The 18,653-nt window shown below is 41.9% G+C and overlaps 1 protein-coding gene across 1 annotated transcript in view; it reads left to right on the plus strand.

Annotated features, from left to right (window-relative positions):
* The window catches only part of elovl2 (ELOVL fatty acid elongase 2), a 61,070-nt gene that overhangs the window by 25,071 nt on the left and 17,346 nt on the right, over positions 1-18,653 (plus strand). Inside the window, exons 3-4 of the mRNA XM_039754018.1 lie at positions 12,204-12,391; positions 18,496-18,573. Of these exons, the coding sequence (XP_039609952.1) occupies positions 12,204-12,391; positions 18,496-18,573 (266 nt within the window). The remainder of the gene's footprint in view (positions 1-12,203; positions 12,392-18,495; positions 18,574-18,653) is intronic.

Here is an 18,653-nt window from a genome sequence, read left to right on the forward strand (position 1 = left end):
TTGTATCCCAAGAAAGGAGACGAGCGCATCAAAGCTTAATTGTTGGGGCCAAAAAATGTGACAATATGAGAAAATTTCTGGGTAGCTTTTTGCCTTCATGGGAAAAAGTCGTAAAAGGGCGAATGAGGATCGTTTCGAATCACTTTGCTAATTTGATTCTTTTGAACTTCCCATCTAATTGATTCGATTTGTTTCATTTCATTTATCAATGGGATCAATGGGGGGGGGTTGTATCCCACTGAATGAAGCGCACCATAAATGTATCATCAATTAATTCATACAACATAATGCATTTATATACACACCGTATAACATGTAGAATCTGGCAAAAAATATTTTCAGAGTAGATTAAGAGAAAATGAAGCTACAATGAGAGCTAAAAATTCAAATTCAGTAACGCGAGTTGAAACCAGAGAAACACTTTTGTTAAAGAGCTTTGAAAAGCAGAAGGATGTTTGACATTCAAGGGGGGTCTTGTAAATGCAGACCCGGATAGAAAGTGTTTCCGTTTCGTGGCATGTAAATCCCGTGACATCGTGAGCCAATGATCTCAACCTCTGAGGACACGCCCCCTAACAACGCAAGCCAAAGAAATGAACAAAAACGTCCGTGTCAAATTCAGAGTAAGGAACCAATAAAACCCCCCAAAACGAGTAAAAGAAAGACCCTAAGACACCTCCAAATAATGTAAATAACTCACTCCTTCATAACACCGCTGACCTGATACCCCAGAAGGAGAAACGTGAAATGACCAAAACAGTCGTTGGTAAAAATAGTCTGATGCTTGTCGAGTCCAGATGCACCCATAGGGCCGGATTTACCTCACATCACCTGAGAGACCCCTATGAACCATTAGCATCCACGAGTCCCCCTGGTCACAAATACAGTAGATTAGTGCGTGCAAATATTTGGATACACAACTTCATCGGTTCTCATTATGGTTTGATAATAGAGCTCGGCTGTTTGTTTTGGTGAGTAAATTAATCCCAGCAGACGTAAAGTTTTATTTTAAACTGTGTCGCCACACCTTTAATTGGTCGTGCCTGCCCAGTCTGCTCCACGGAGTTGCATTTTCCACTCCATTTTAATGGTTTTATCTTCACTCTCAATGTGTTTCTCCAAAGGTACCTTAATTGGTCAGGTATGAAGCTAAAATGGGAGCCCCCTGAGCACAGACGCTGATCCCTGCTCATTTTCTGCTGATTCTAATAGACTGTTGTCATGGCGCCCCCTAAAGGCACTACCTGAGTATTTCAGCATTCGTAGTTTTTAAATAAAGACAGGGCCTCCTAGTGGTGAAGGTGTGCAATTGTAAACCAGAAACTCGCCGGATCAGTCCACAGCATTGTCACTCTATGTAATCCTGACTGAATCACTTTAGTCTTCTAAGTGGAAACAATGGGCACAGTGGTGTCAAGTCAATATGGGCTCTTCAAATGGTGCTTGTCATGAAAGGTGCTATATAAAAAAAAATGACCAATTAAATTGTAGCAGAATACTATGGCAGTCACAAGGCCCCTTAAACCAATCTGGGTCTTGTGGAGGGTTAGAGACCACCTCAGCAACATCAGGGGCTAAACCTTAGGCAGGCCTCCAGGTGATCTCAGCCAGAAGAAGGGTCTGGTGGAGGGTGATGAGTTCATAGCTCAGGTCTAGGAAGCCCCATAGGCTCATGCCAGGTAAGATCTGCCAGTTAACCTAACTTACACGTTTTTGGGATGGGGGATGAAAATCAAACTGCCCCTGCAATATACAGTAATATAATATAATATAATATAATATAATATAATATAATATAATATAATATAATATAATATAATATAATATAATATAATATAATATAATATCTCAAAGCCCCTTAATCCGATTTGGGGTTATGGAAGACTACAGGCCATTCATGCAACATCAGGGCTAAAGCAGAGGTCCGCCTTAAGCAGGCCTCCAGGTGGTCTGGACCAAAAGTGTGGTTGTACATAGCCCAGGCCTAGGGGGATACAGAGGCTCACACCAAGTTAGAGCTGCCAGCTAACACACCCAACAGGCTTTTTGGGATGTGGGATGAAAGCCAAACTGACTCTATACTATATTATATTGTAACTGCGGACTCCTTTTCCAGACCGGCAACTACACAACCAAGACCTGTGGCCTGGCTAAACTGAGGAATATAAAGATTACCACAAACGGTACCCCTGACAAGCAGTCTTTTACCCCCAATTGATGATTAAATAGGCAATGCAAGTCAGAGTGTAAAATTAAGTGCAGATATATTGAAATGTGAAAACTAATTATATATTATGGAAGAAGATGATCCGCTATGGCAACCCTTAATGGGAAGAAGAAGAAGAAGATAATATGAAAGGCACTATTTACTAGATAGATAGACAGACAGATTTTAATTTAGTGTAGTAGGCAGGATAGATAGATAGATAGATAGATAGATAGATAGATAGATAGATAGATAGATAGATAGATAGATAGATAGATAGATAGATAGATAGATAGATAGATAGATAGATAGATAGATAGGCACTATATAATAGATAGATTTTAAATTTAGTTTAATAGGCAGGGTAGGTAGATAGATAGATGGATGCCCGGGGGTTTGTTTCCGGCCTTGTGTCCTGTGTTGGCTGGGATTGGCTCCAGCAGACCCCCCGTGACCCTGTAGTTAGGATATAGCGGGTTGGATAATGGATGGATGGATTATCTAAGGGGACCCCCCTACCTCATGGCTGTCTGTTTGCCACTATAACTGTTGGTGGTGATTGTCCCACTATCTGACAGTCATCATGGTCTCATTTGTTCTCAAATCGTCATTTCACTCGTATGCAGATGACACCCAGTTATACTTTTCTTTTTGATCAAATGAAGTTTCTCCGCAAAATATAGGAATACTTTTATTAGGGTTTCAAAAAAATGTTAGGTGGGCACGATTAAAACTGTTATGAAAACTCGGGTCGCAAATACTTAAAGATTGAGAAACGCTGGCATAGGGGTTTTCTGCAGCTGCTCCGTTTTCCCCCCACAGTCCACTTGGTTCAACATTACTTGGCAACAGGGAAAGTGGGGCAAGTGGTGCATTTGTGTCTCCCATAAAAGCAGCTTCACTTGAAGTCACTTTATGATTTTGTACGGGTAAAAACGTCTACTGAAGTGTCAGATTCTTCTTTAACTCTTCTGCTTTCTGTATCTTGTGAATTACATTCGGGTCTTTCAGGTTATCTTGATGTTTTGTCTCATAGTGCCGTCTTAGATTAAATTCTGTAATTACAGCCACATTAGCTCCACAAATGAGACACACGGGTTTACCGGCAATGTCAGTAAACTTATACTCAGCCTCCCATCGTTTTTTAAAGGCTCTATGTTCAGAATCACCTTTTCTCTTCGGTATCGTGTGAGCTAGCTTCACAATAACTTGCAGCATCATAAGGTAGACTTGATTAACGCGGTAAGTGTTCGGCAAGGCAGCTGAAGCGCTGCATTATGGGATCTGTAGTTTATTGTGTTACCAGCGCTTCATATCTCCGGGCCATTAATAACAATAATATATAAAATGATCTCGCGGGCCGGATATAATTACACGCCTGGCCGAATGTGGCTCGTGGGCCTTGAGTTTGACACATATGGACTAAATAGAACTTGAAAAGATATATTTTTTCAAATGTGATCGCACAATTCAGATCGAGTTGACACGCACTACAGTACATCAAGCCCGCGTGCTATTGTGGTTTGGCCTGCGTGCCTCAATAAGTCATCCTCCCTCGCTCTTACTTTTTACCGTTCATCTAATGATTACACCGAGTATGGCTTTACCAAAACAATCATTGATCGTGAATAAAGTATCCATTATTCATAAAGCTTCAATTGGTGATCTGTCTTTCTGCGTTAACCGCATATTTTTTCATACGTCTCAAACCAAGGGGATGCGAGGCTAAAATGAATCGGGAAGCACACGTACATACTCAGTGCATCCCCTCTCGGGAATCGAACCTCGGACGCCGGCGCTAGAGGCGAAGCCTCTACTATTGCGCCACGGCATGTGGTTTGTCTATTTGAGCGTAGCAGTGTAATTCGTTTTTTGTTCAGCGCTCTTTGGAACTGTTGCTTTTGTCTGCGCACTGCGTCAGTTCACGTGAGCCGCTGAATATGGTTTTATATTGTAGCGACCCGTGGTTGAGTCTTAAAGTTTTTAGAGCCGTGCTCTGCCGTGCACCTCTCCCAAGCTGTAGGCTAGCGGACTGCCAGCGTTATGCACGCAGCTGCACCCAGCTCTTTAGGTAGCGAGCACTCGTGTCCCATACACCGCACGACTCCGAGTGTCTCGGTAATAATTGCTTCGATAGAAATCTTAGCAATACACAGCTCTGTCCTGTTGTATTTCTTTATTAGAGCAGATAGTCAGCAAAAACAAAGCTTAACTCATTTGCTTAGCCATTGCCAAGGTCATTAATGAAGCCATCTTTCTTATCGATGGTAACTATTTACATTCAAATAACCCCCGGACGGCAACAACCCAACCCACCCCACCAGTTGAGCACAGACACATACAATAATTACAACAGGAAACACAATTAGATTACTTGGTTAATTTAACGCAACAATCAGCTTTTACATAAATTACCCACAATGCTATTTACATAAATTACCCATAATGCAACACGCCGCCAGCGCTGCTGCCGGGTCGCTACAATATGTCACTCGCTCGCTTCTAATTGTTTCGCTGCCTTCTTATATAATGTTTGTTTTCATCAGCGGTTTTTGGAGCTCTTCTTGGTTTTCTACGTACTGCGTGATTACGTGGGAGGCGTGATGATGTCACACGAAACTCCGCCCCCACGGCTTTCGCACTCAACTCCATTACAGTATATGCAGAAAAATAGCTTCCAGTTATGACCATTACGTGTAGAATTTCGAAATGAAACCTGCCCAACTTTTGTAAGGAAGCTGTAAGGAACGAGCCTGACAAATTTCAGCCTTCTACCTACACGGGAACTTGGAGAATTAGTGATGAGTGAGTGAGTCAGTCAGTTAGGGCTTTGCCTTTTATTTGTATAGATAAAAAAAAAACAGAAATATCGTATTGACTCAAGTACTCGGACCCTTCGCTGTGACATTCTGCTGATCACCATTGAGATGTTTCTGTACCTTGTTTGGTGTCCACCTCTGATCAGTTCAATTGCCTGAATTTGAGTAGAGATGACACACACCTGTCTACAGAAGGTCCTCAAGGTGGTCAATGGCAAGCAAACTGCAATCAGACTGGAAGTCAGCGGCTGTTAACTTTGTGATTTTATACAGACATAGCTGTGCTACCCGTCCAAGAGGAGTTCACGTCTAAGGAATCAAAGTAGATCACAGCATTAACATTTGCAGTGAATGATCTGTTGGAGTATATTTTGAAAAGTAATACAATGCATTGCATTTGTCATTCCAACAGATGGTGCATCACAAACATTTGTTGTAATAAAATGCATTACTACAAATGTTTGTGATGCACCATGTGTTGGAATGACAAATTCAATCCGTATGTCACTATAATGTGCCACCAGTGTGGGATTTACAAAAGCATTGCTAATGTTTGTGATGTGCCATCTGTTGGAATGACAGAGACATTGCAACTTACCGGACATACAGATGCACATACACACAGACACTTATTTGTTGTAATAAAATGCATTACTATAAATGTTTTTAGAATGTCAAATGCAATACATATGTTTTGGTGTATGCCGTTTGATAAGGGATTCATAAAAGCAGTGTTAATGTTTATAATGAGCCATCTGTTGAAATGAAAGATGCAATGCACAAACACAAACATTCATGATGTGCCATCTGTTGCAGACACTGCAATTAGGTGGACACATCAGACACTTATTTATAGTAAAATGTATTACTAAAAACATTATTGATACGCCTTCTGTTGGAGACTTTTGGATGTACATTCAGACAACCAGATATGTATATATATACTGCTCAAAAGAATTAAAGGAACACTTTTTAATCAGAGTATAGCATAAAGTCAATGAAACTTCTGGGATGTTAATCTGGTCAGTTAAGTAGCAGAGGGGGTTGTTAATCAGTTTCAGCTGCTGTGGTGTTAATGAAATTAACAACAGATGCACTAGAGGGGCAACAATGAGATGACCCCCAAAACAGGAATGGTTTAACAGGTGGAGGCCACTGACATTTTTCCCTCCTCATCTTTTCTGACTGTTTCTTCACTAGTTTTGCATTTGGCTACAGTCAGTGTCACTACTGGTAGCGTGAGGCGATACCTGGACCCTACAGAGGTGGCACAGGTAGTCCAACTTCTCCAGGATGGCACATCAATACGTGTCATTGCCAGAAGGTTTGCTGTTCTCCCTGCACAGTCTCAAGGGCATGGAGGAGATTCTAGGAGACAAGCAGTTACTCTAGGAGAGCTGGAGAGGGCCATAGAAGGTCCATAACCCATCAGCAGGACCAGTATCTGCTCCTTTGGGCAAGGAGGAACAGGATGAGCACTGCCAGAGCCCTACAAAATGACCTCCAGCAGGCCACTGGTGTGAATGTCTCTGACCAAACAACCAGAAAGACTTCATGAGGGTGACCCAAGGGCCCCATGTCCTCTAATGGGCCCTGAGCTCACTGCCCAGCAGCATGCAGCTCGATTGGCATTCGCCATAGAATACCAGAATTGGCAGATGCACCACTGGTGCCCTGTGCTTTTTACAGATGAGAGCAGGTTCACCCTGAGCACGTGACAGAAGTGAAAGGGTCTGGAGAAGCCATGGAGAACATTATGCTGCCTGTAACATCATTCAGCATGAGCAGTTTGGTGGTGGGTTAATGATTGTCTGGGGAGGCATATCCATGGAGGGTCACACAGACCGCTACAGGCTTGACAAAGGCACCTTGGCTGCCATTAGGTATCAGGATGAAATCCTTGGACCCATTGTCAGACCCTATGCTGGTACAGTGGCTCCTGGTGCACGACAATTCCTGGCCTCATGTGGTGAGAGTATGCAGGCAGTTCCTGGAGGATGAAGGAATTGATACCATTGACTGGCCACCACACTTTCCTGACCTAAATCCAATAGAACACCTCTGGGACATTATGTTTTGGTCCATCCAATGCCACCAGGTTGCACCTCAGACTGTCCAGGAGCTCAGTGATGCCCTGGTCCAGATCTGGGAGGAGATCCCCCACAACACCATCTGTCATCTCATTAGAAGCATGCACCGATGTTGTCAGGCATGTATACAAGAACACAGGGGCCATACAAAGTGCTGCGTACAATTTGGAGTTGCTGCAATTAAATTTTGGCAAAATGGACTAGCCTGCCACATCATTTTTTCACTCTGATTTTTGGGGCGTCTTTGAATTCAGGGCTCTGTAGGTTGATCATTTTCATTTCCATCAAACGATGTGGCATCCTAACACATTATCCAGTCTATATCAGTATAGATATCCAGGAGGATTTCTTTTTCCCATTGAGATCTGATGTGTTTTCAAAGTGTTCCTTTCATTTTTTTGAGCAGTTTAGTAATAAAAGGCATTACTAACAACATTTGTGATGTGCCATCTATTGGAGACTTAGCATTGGATGAACACATAGATACATATTTGTAGTAATAAAATACATTACTGCAAATATTTGTGATGTGCCATCTATTGAAATGACAAAAGTAATGCATATGTCTCTGAATATGCTTATGTCTCCTATGTCAGAGTTAATGTTTGTAATGTGCCATCTGTTGGAATGAAAAATGTTTGCATTACTAAAATACGTTGCATTAGTGATGCAACACCTGTTGGAGACATAGTTAACTGAATGGATACACAGATGCTTACTAGTCGTAGTAAAATTCATTACTACAAAAATTTACAATGCACCATCTGTTGGAATCATACCAATTGGATGAATATACAGACACCCAGACACAAGCATTTCTACAAATTTTGCAATGTGCCATCTGTTGAAATGACAAATGCAATGCATATGTGTCATATGTTATTTGCTATGGGATTTGTAAAAGCAGTGTTAATGTTTGTAATGTGCCCTCTGTTGGAATGAATTTTTTTTTAATTATTAAAATGCTTTGCATTAGTGATGCATCTCACCTGTTGGAGACATAGCAAACTGGATAGACACACAGACACTTATTAGTAGTAGTAAAATGCATTACTACAAACATTTATGATGCACCATCTGTTGGAGACCTGGCAATTGGATGGACACACACACACCCAGACACGCATTTGTAGTAATTAAAGGCATTACTACCAATATTTGTGATCAGTTGAAATGACAAATGCAATGCATATGTGTGTCATATGTCATTTGCTATGGGATTTGGAAAAGCAGTGTCAATGTTTGTAATGTGCCATCTGTTGTAATGATTTTTTTTTTAATTATTAAAATGCTTTGCATTAATGATGTACCACCTGTTGGAGACATATCAAATGGATGGAAACACAGACACTTATCCTTTTATTAAGGTGGATATTTCATAGTGAAAGATACCCTCAAGGCACTTTATTGGCACAATGACATTTTTTAAATATATATGTGAGAAATGATTGATCTCCTTTTCAAAGTGATCAGCATCCTCAAGTGCTGAGAAGTGAGGATCGTCCAGGGAGTAAAGGGTGCCTTTCAGTACAACATTTTATCCAGCAGGGGGCCCCACTGTCTGCTTGTTAGAAAGCCAACAGGGTTACCTGGCAAGTAAAGAAATGCAGCATTAAACAAAAAAAAAAGGCAAAATGATTCTGATAGAAAAATCAAACAAAATGCTGGAATAATCTCTCTGTCCAGTATGGGGGATGGCTGGCAGAGTAGCCCTTGAGACTGTCTCCTTTGTTGGCAGAGCTGGGTGACTGCAGCTACACGCTGTGCCAGGGAAGTGTAACCATAGCAACCAAAGAGCCTGATGGAAGGCTTGACAACAGGGAAGGCTTCAAGAGACTCTGTGTGCTGTCATGGTGATCAGCTCCTTCTCCGGTGATGCGACTGTAGGCCACGTGCATCTGGGCTTCACCTTTGATTGAAGGGAGAACACAAAGGAGACGCTCAATTCAGTAACCCGTTACCTGCTGCAACGGCAGGCAGGACAGAAAACACTGGGGGACCTGCGCCTCTGCTTGTTGTCTTGTACAGTGTATGGAGACGAGCCAGAAAAGCTATCATATGCCTGCTGCACCTCAATGTCCTTCCATAGGACACGTGAATTAGATCAGCGGGTGACTTTCTGTCTATCCATCCAATCCAGACTTGATTCCTGATTTTTACCCAATGTTGCCGTGACCCCTGAACTGGATAAGCAGATCAGAAAATGAACTGATTTATTATGTGCACTTGTTGTTGTGACTTCTTGCATAGAAACTTATGGGGGATCTCCTCCCCACCAACCCCACCCTCGTCAAGCCTTACTGTTGCTTCTACCTGATTGTTCCTTCACAGTTCCTGCTCAGTTCAAATCTTTTCCTAAGCTTTCTGGTACCCACTGTGGAGGACTGCCCGCTTCCCAGGCCGGTCCTCACCCCCAGGCCGCCAGGGGGAGCTCTCCCGACAGCAGGATCGTGCCCCGAGGTCCAGCAGGGCCTTATGGACTTTGTAGTGTTTATACACAGCCCTGCTGGATACCTTGGGGACCACCAGGAGTTGCTGTGGGGGGGCGCTTATGGGCTCCGTGACGGGAAGAAATGTTGTGCTCCCGGGTTGAAGTAAAGAACTGATTGCCCTGACCCGGAAGGAATAAGGAACTGTGGACTGTTGGGACAGGAACACCTCCGGGTCAGGGGCTATAAAAGGACGATGGCTCAGTCCAGACGCTGAGCTGTGCTGGGAGGTAGAGGAGCAAAGTGTCTGGGCGAGGAGGAGTGATTATAGTGTTGAATTTGGTTTATAATTAATGAGTAGTGTGGAAGGTGCTTGGTGCACTGTGGGAAAAGAAAATAAAAAGTCTTGGACTTTTACCTGGTGTCTGGAGTTGTACCTGAGGGTTCAAGGGAGCACTAGTGCCCCCTACTGCCACACCACCCATTCATCCATGCTTGTCACGCCCAAAGGCCCCTTCTCTGTCACATCTTTTTTTTTTAATGTGTCCTCTCTGAACTTATTAAAATCAAAAACTGAAATCTCTAGCTCCTAGAAGTATTCAGACCCTTAAATTCAGGACTTTGTGGAAGCCCCAATGGCAGCAATTCCACCTTTGATTCGCCTTTGCCAGTCTCTACAAAATTTGCTCAACCAAAACATAACTAATGACATATAAAAGAAACATATGCACCACCTTTGTTTTTCCAACAGATGGTGCATCACAGGCATGTGTAGTAATGCATTTAATTACTACAAATAAGTTTCTGCGTAGTTGAGAGTCTATCCACTTGCGATGTCATTGTCATTCTAACAGATGGTGCAGAGATCATTCCTCCCCCACACTAAGCGACTCTTTAATTCCACCCTGTGGGGTAAACGCTAACATTATTCAAAGTTATTGTCTCTTTTTACATGCATTTTTATTACTCTTTAATTTATTTATTTATTTTTGTATCAGTATACTGCTGCTGGTGATGCATATATCCCCTTGGGATTAATAAAGTATCTATCTATCTATCTATCTATCACAAACATTTGTAATAATAAAATGCATTGCACTTGTCATTCCAACACATGATGTGTCACAAACATTGACACTGCTTTTATGACTCCCATATCAAATGACATACTGTATAACAGATATCAAATGACATACTGTATAACAGATGGCACATCACCAAACATTAAGAATTATTTTACAAACCCCATACCAATTGACATATAACAGGGACCTATGCATTGCATTTGTCATTCCCACAGATGGCACATCACAAACATCTGTAGTCATCCATTTTATTACGACAGATCAGTATCTGTGCGCCTGCGTTCCTGTTTGTCCATTTCGGTTGCTGTGCCTCATCAGAAACATTCGAAGTGGTACATCTTATTACTACAAACATTTATGATGCACCATCTGTTGGAATGAAAAATGCAAGCTTTGAGCCGCCTTTGTTAGTCACTACAAACTTTGCACACCAAGATTTTGGCAGTTGATCCCCATTCCTCCCAGCAGGACCTCTAAAGCACTCTTAGATTGAATGGCAAGCTTGTGTAAAGTGCCATTCATCGTCTGTGTGGTTCAAGTCCGAGCTTTGGCTGGGTCACCACCACAGGACAGTCACAGACTTGTCACAAAGCCAGTCCTGTGTTGTCTTGGCTGTTGTATGCTTTAGAGCATTGAACCATTGCCCCAAATCTAAGGTGGTGTGCACCCTGGAGAAGGTTTTATTCAAGGACTTCTCTGCATTTGTGTTTTCCTCAATTCTCACCCGTTTTCCCTGTCCCCCATACTGTGATGTTGCCACCACTGTTCTTCACTGTAGGCAGATGATGAGCACTGCCAGGTTTTTAACCAGGCATAATGCTTGAGGTTCTGCCCATAGAGTTCAAATTTCATTTATTTTTTCCTCGTGCACTCGCAGTCCTTTAACTGCTGTCATATACCTTTAGGTCAAGAGTGGCATCCATCCAGCCAGTCCACCATAAAGTCCTGATGGATGGAATGCTGCTGAGATGGCTCTCCCATTTCACTGGAGGACCTCTCAAGCACTCTTAGAGTGACCAGTGGGCTGTTGGTCATCACCTCTCCTAACAAGGCCCTTCTTGCCAGCTTACTCAGCCTGACCAGATGGCCAACTCTAGGAAGAGTCATGTTGGTTCCAAACATCTTCCATTTCACGGTTCTTCTCCTGGGAAGCTCCATCTCCCTGGCCCTCATCAATGCCTCACCATGCCACAGTTAGATTGTGGAGGACTATAGAGAGTTGATGGCTTGGTGTTTACCCTGACGTGCTGTTTGAATGGTGGGACCTTCGACACACAGGTATATGCGTGCCTCTTTAAACGATGTCCCACCCAGTTCAGCTGGTCACAAGTCAACTTCAAGACACATCTCAAGGAGAATTAAAGCAAATGTTGTCTGCTGCCATCTTCATTATCTATTGTTGGTGTTGTATTGCGGGAGATGGTCAGGATCAGAATGTTCAAAAACTGTCTTCACGAAAATAATCTTGGACTTGATCTTGATGAAGGTTTGATAAGGCTCAGCGACAGCCTACTGCAGACATTCCCACCAAGGTGTGCCGCACATTAATTGTATTTTCATTTTTGTCTTCGTAGACCCCAGGGTCAGAGGATGGCTCCTGCTGGACTCCTGTCTGCCGACGCTCTCCCTTACCGCTGTCTACCTGCTGTTCGTGTGGCTGGGAACCATATACATGAAGAACCGACCTGCGTATTCGTTAAAGAACGTTCTTCTAGTGTATAATTTTGGGGTGACCATGCTCTCACTCTACATGCTAATTGAGGTAAGGAACATTATGGCTTTCTTTTTATGGAAAAGTAACACACTGGTTTTATATCAGTCAAAAACGTGTCCCCTTCATCTGTTTGTCTGCCCATAATAGTAAGGTTGGACCAGACTGACTGAAAGACCACCTTATCCAACAAGTCAGGAGAAGAAGGATCTCTCCAACCTCAATTGTTTTTTTTTTTTTTACCACCTTACAGTTTATTTTTTGACTTATCCAGATCCAGAGGAAACACTTCTTGAATCATCTACCACTTTTACTAGGACAGATGACTAGAATTCATAAAGCATGCAAGTCCCAAAGCACTTCAAAAAATGGCCACTAGAGGGGGGAAATCCCATCAAAAACCCCAGCTAGATGCAAAAAGAAATAAAATAAAAGATCTATTACCATAAAAGGCTCTGGAGTGCACACAAGGCAAAGGACAATCCAAAGCCAACAAGTCCCAATCCACAATCCAAGGTGAAGTCAAAAATAGAGCAAAATGATCAGAAATCCAGACAAAATCAGAAAGCACAGCAGAAAACTCACCAACACCCTAATGCATTCAAAGTGAACTTTCAGGAACTGTGGGAGACCCCCCGGATTTATAAGGCGGATGGCAGTTCCTGGCAGTGATTGCTCTGTTCCTCAAGACAGTCATAACCCAGTTCTGTATATAAGCCAGAACTTGGCACTGAAAATGACTGCTAATGGGAAATCTGGAAAAAAAAAAAATACTTTATATACTTATTAATAAAACTGTAGTGAAGCAATCTGGCTTAGTAAAAGGATAAGTGTCAGTGTATGTGTGTATCCATCTGGTTGCTTATTCCAACAGATGGTGCATCACAAACATTTGTATTAAAGTAGTGCATTGCTTATGTCATTCCAACAGATGGCATATCACAAATATTAATGCAGATTTTATGAATCCCATACCAAATGGCATATAACAGAGACATATGCATTGTATTTGTCATTCCGCCAGATGGTGCATCTTAAACATTTTTTTTAGTAATGCATCGTATTATTACAAATAAGTGTCTGTTTACCTGTGTAGATGCGTAGATGCTTGCTCTTCTGGTTGTTATGTCACTGTCATTCCAACAGATGGCACATCACAAACATTTGTAGTAATGAAATCCATTGCATGTTTCACTCCAACACAAGGCGCATCAGAAACTTTAACATTGCTTTTAGGAATTCCATATCAAGTGACATATAACAGAAACCTATGCATTTCATTTATCCTTTCAACAGATGGTGCATCACAAATATCTGACCTAATGCATTTTATTAAAACAAATACGTGTCTGTACGTCTGTGTACCAGTTTGTCCTTCTGTTTGCTATTTTTGTGTCATTCTAACAGATGGCACATCACAATGATTTATATTGCTTTTATGAATCCCATATCAAATGGCTTTCAAAACAGACACATGCATTACATTTGTCATTTCAACAGATGGCATATCACAAATATTAATGCAAATTTTACGAACCCCATACCAAATGATATATAACAGAGACATATGCATTGCATTTGTCATTCCAGCAGATGGTGCATCTTAAACATTTTTTAGTAATGCATCGTATTATTACAAATCAGTGTCTGTTTACCTGTGTAGATGTGTAGATGCTTGCCCTTCTGGTTGTTATGTCACTGTCATTCCAACAGATGGCACATCACAAACATTTGTAGTAATGAAATGCATTGCATTTTTCACTCCAACACATGGCGCATCAGAAACATTAATATTGCTTTTAGGAATTCCATATCAAGTGACATACAACAGAGACCTAAGCATTTCATGTATCCTTTCAACAGATGGTGCATCACAAATATCTGTAGTAATGCATTTTATTACAACAAATATGTGTCTGTACGTCTGTGTACCAGTTTGTCCTTCTGGTTGCTATTTTTGTGTCATTCCAACAGATGGCACATCAGCAATATATGTAGTAGTACTTTTTATTACTACAAATACGTGTTTTTGTGACTGTCTGTGTGTCCGTCTGTGTGTCCATATGGTTTCTATGTCTTTGTCTTTCCAACAGAAGGCACATCAATGCTTTTACAAGTCCCACAACAAATGAGATATAAAAGAAACATATGTGTCATATTTGTTATTCCAACAGATGGTGCATCACAAACATGTGTAGTAATGCATTTTAATTACTACATATAAGTTTGTGTAGTTGTGTGCCTGTTCACTTGCAAAGTGTCTGTCATTCCAACAGATGGTACACAACATTTATAGTAATAATGTGCATTGCATTTGCCATTCCAACACATGACACATCACAAACATTAACACTTCTTTTATGACTCCCATATCAAATGACATATAACAGAGACATACATGGCATTTGCCATTCCAACAGATGACACATACCAAACATTTATAGTAATGCCTTTAATTACTACAAATATGTGTCTGGGTGTCTGTATGTCCATTCAATTGCTATGTCTCTGCCATTCCAATTGATGACTCTTCAGAAACATTCAAAGTGGTACATTTTATTACTACAAACATTTATGATGCACCATCTGTTGGAATGAAAAATGCAATTAATTTTATTACTACATGCATTACATAAACCATTCCAACAGATGGTGCACTGCAAATGTTAATGCCGAAGTCTACATTGATTACTTAGATTTCAAATCGTCTTACATGGGTAGCTCAGCTAGTAAATTTATAACAAAACTCTCTCAAACACAATTCAGGATCACCCAAGAGCAAAATGGAGCACAAGGCAGGAACTGCCCCTGGATGGACTGCCAGTCCATGTCCGTTATTTCTGTGGACGGTAGATTACAGTATCTGATACTGATAAAAACCGAGGCCAACACAGGGAGAAGACACAGGAGGTGCCAGGGCTAGAACTCAAAGCAAGGACGTCAGATCTGTGAAGCTGCAGCTCTAATCACTGCGCCACTCTGCTAAAACTCTGTAGTCAACATGAAACGCCGTATGGACACATACATTTAAAGGAATGAAATGAGTTGATTTCAGGGACTTTTTTGCACCCAAAGTGCACTTTCGAATCATGCAAGTTTATTAAGAAGGCATTTTTTGCACACAAGGAGTCAGCCTGATGCTTCTTTCTTTGTCACACACTGGGGTCTTTGTAGCTGTTGGATGTGGGGGCGTGAGATAAGAAGCTTGCATTCCTAAACTCAGCATAATCCCCCCTAAGATTTCCACTTTCATAATCTGTGTGAAAACCCCTAACGAGAGCAAGCAGTGGGCACGCACAGTGGAGGCCCATTAGAGGGTCTGAGAACTTTTGAATTGGCCCCCTGTTCCTCAGCTAGGCCGAGAGGTGCAAGGTCACAAAGATGGAGGTTTAGGGTCTTCAAAGTCTTACGTTTTAAGATTTGGTGAGTATCAATTTTATATAGCACCTTGCAGAGCAGGTGCACCCATTAATGCTGCCGTCTCGCAGCACTTTCTGCCTGTATTTGATTCCTGACTTGTCTGCAAGTTCTACCAGTGGGCTTTACCTGTAAAGGCATGGATGTCCATTCAAAATGTATCTGTGTAGTTGAATTGGGATGTGCGATGATGTGACATTCTGTCCAGCGCTGGCACAAAACTGTAGGGAATGATACCATCAAGTACCATTGCAAGGACCCAATAAACACAAATAAAACTACAAAATGAATCAAAGTAAAATAAGCAGGGAGAGCACAGCATAGCCAACGGTCAACCATCATCTATGTTATATAGCACCTTTCACTTGTTGCAATACAAACTAATACAAAGACATCAAGCTAATTGACATAGTGGACACCATTCATCTGACACCGAAGAGGCATCTCTGGGACTGTCGTGTTTCACACACACAAGACTGGCAAAAGGGTGTGAGGCCTCCAAAGCAGAGCCATAAAGCAGGTCAGATTCTCACCCAGCCTGCCCCAAGTAAGCCTCACTCCTGGGGGCCTCACTGTTCAGGCGAATGGGAGGCTTCTGGCCTGTCTAGGCCTCAAAATGGAGAACAGGGTCATCTCAGAGTATGAAAATGATCCTGGCTGGCTTGAAAATCTCAAGAGATTGTTATTTATTCACTTAAAAAGGAGAGTGCAATAATGAGGCTCAAAAGAGCAAAAGGAGCTGCCTGAAAGACAATCCTAAGCCCTGAAAACACAACCCAGTAGAGGAATCTAATAACCAAAGGAGAAGAAATTGAAATCCAGTAATCAAAGTCATAAAAAAAATCCAATGCTTACAATCAAAACTCCAAACTTCACCAGGGTGCATTCAAATGAACCGCATAGGACTCACATTCCAGTCGTCTTTTATGGTCCGGGGGTGACCACCAAAGCACAAGAAACATAATAACATTTCAAAAGACAGAACACAATTATTCTTAAACAAAACAAAAAACAAGAATACATTAAAGCTGTGTGTTCTGGACAGAAGAATATTATCAGAAACTGTTGTCACAAACGAATGAAAAAGACATTTAAATGTAAGCCACAAGGAGGGACCCTGACTAAACATACCAAGGACAAGCAGGCAGATGAGTGGAGAGCTTTGAGGGTCTGTAGCTAAAAGTACGGGCCTCCCTTTTAATTTGGGTTAATTTAAGCATTTAATCTTTGGTAGAACATTCTTATAAACTCTCTTCTACTTCTGAGACATCATAAGAGTATTTTGAACTCTAAAAGCCAGTTCCCCTTTTGTTGGGCCTGTGTAGGCCAAAGCCAAATATGTAGAGTTTAGGGATCAGGTTGCCTGTGGTGAGGCCTATTCTAGGCAGGTTAGGGAAGACCCTGGCCTGGTATAAGAGTCTTTTTGGTGGACTCACACTTCATGTACCTGTCTCCTTATTATGACAGCATTGGCTTTAAAAGTGCAAAACCTTCAAGGGAGAGGATGACAGTAAACATTCTGTCTTAACGAACAAAACATCCATCCATGCATTATTTAACCTGCTATATCCTAACTACAGGGTCACAGGGGTTTGCTGGAGCTAATCCCAGCCACCACAGGGCGTAAGGCAGGAAAAAAACCCCAGGCAGGGCGCCAGCACAGCACAGGGCACACACACACCCACACACCAAGCACACACTAGGGACAATTTAGGATCGCCAATGTACCTAACCTGCATGTCTTTGGACAGTGGGAGGAAACCGAAGGACGCGGAGGAAACCCACACAGATACAGGGAGAACATGCAAACTCCACGCAGGGAGGACCCGGGAAGTCAACCTAACTAAGAGTCAGCAGCGCTATCCACTGCGCCACCGTGCTGTCCTGAACAAAACAAACACTTTGCTTTAAATTCAAAGAAATAATTAAATAAAGACAAGAACATAAAATGGCAAAATAAGGCAAAAAAGCCACAATCGGGCAGAAGGATGAGCTTAAAAAGGCATCCCTAAGCAAACATAAAATTTGATATCCGGTACTCGGAATCCATGGAGCAGAAGAAAGAGAGTTACCAGTACCCAAAAAATCCAACACAGTACTCACGATTATGATCTTCAGTCCACCAGCTTCAGTGACGCTCTACTGGGAGCTTCTCCTCAAAGTCAATGTAAAGGCTGGGGGTGGTCCCGTGGGGTGACATGATTGTGGCCCCGCCTCTTGGAGGGTCACACCCACAAAACTCAAGGTATATATTCAATCAGCTTAAATGCGCCATACATATATACTAAATAATACATAGATATGGCAATATTAACAAAAATTGCATAAAAAGTAAAACATACAAACATAGCAATTTAAAAATTGCAAAAAAAAGCAATAAAATGGAAAATAAACATAAGCCAGGGAACAAACCTGTTTATTAGCTTGTGATTTATTTATTAAGAAAATGTGTTTTGTTGGCCCTTGAGACTGGAGGTTTCACTTTTATTTCCCCCGTCATTATACTTTTTACATTTTGACAAACTTGACAAACTTCTAAAAACCTGTACAGGCCTACAAGCTGGCCATTTGAGTTTGGGGCTAGGCTGCATTTGGTGAGGCCATTCTGGGGAGGCTAATCTGGGTGAAGTGGTGGTCTGAGTTTTTTGAGATATTCATTTTTGTGGCAGGAATCAGGACAGGCGTGACTAGATGGCCTGCACATGAGGTTGTTGTCATGTCTTCTTTCTGTCTTTCAGCTCATTTTATCGACGTGGGAAGGGGGCTACAATTTACAGTGTCAGAATCTGACCAGTGCTGGGGATGCGGACATTCGGGTAAGTGTCGGTGTCGATCTCGCTGATGTTTAACATTCCCTTTGGAGGGCTGGTCCAGCACATCCGTGATTAGTAGGGGG

The sequence above is a fragment of the Polypterus senegalus genome, chromosome 5 (assembly GCF_016835505.1).
Source record: "Polypterus senegalus isolate Bchr_013 chromosome 5, ASM1683550v1, whole genome shotgun sequence".
Taxonomy (NCBI): Eukaryota; Metazoa; Chordata; class Cladistia; order Polypteriformes; family Polypteridae; genus Polypterus; species Polypterus senegalus.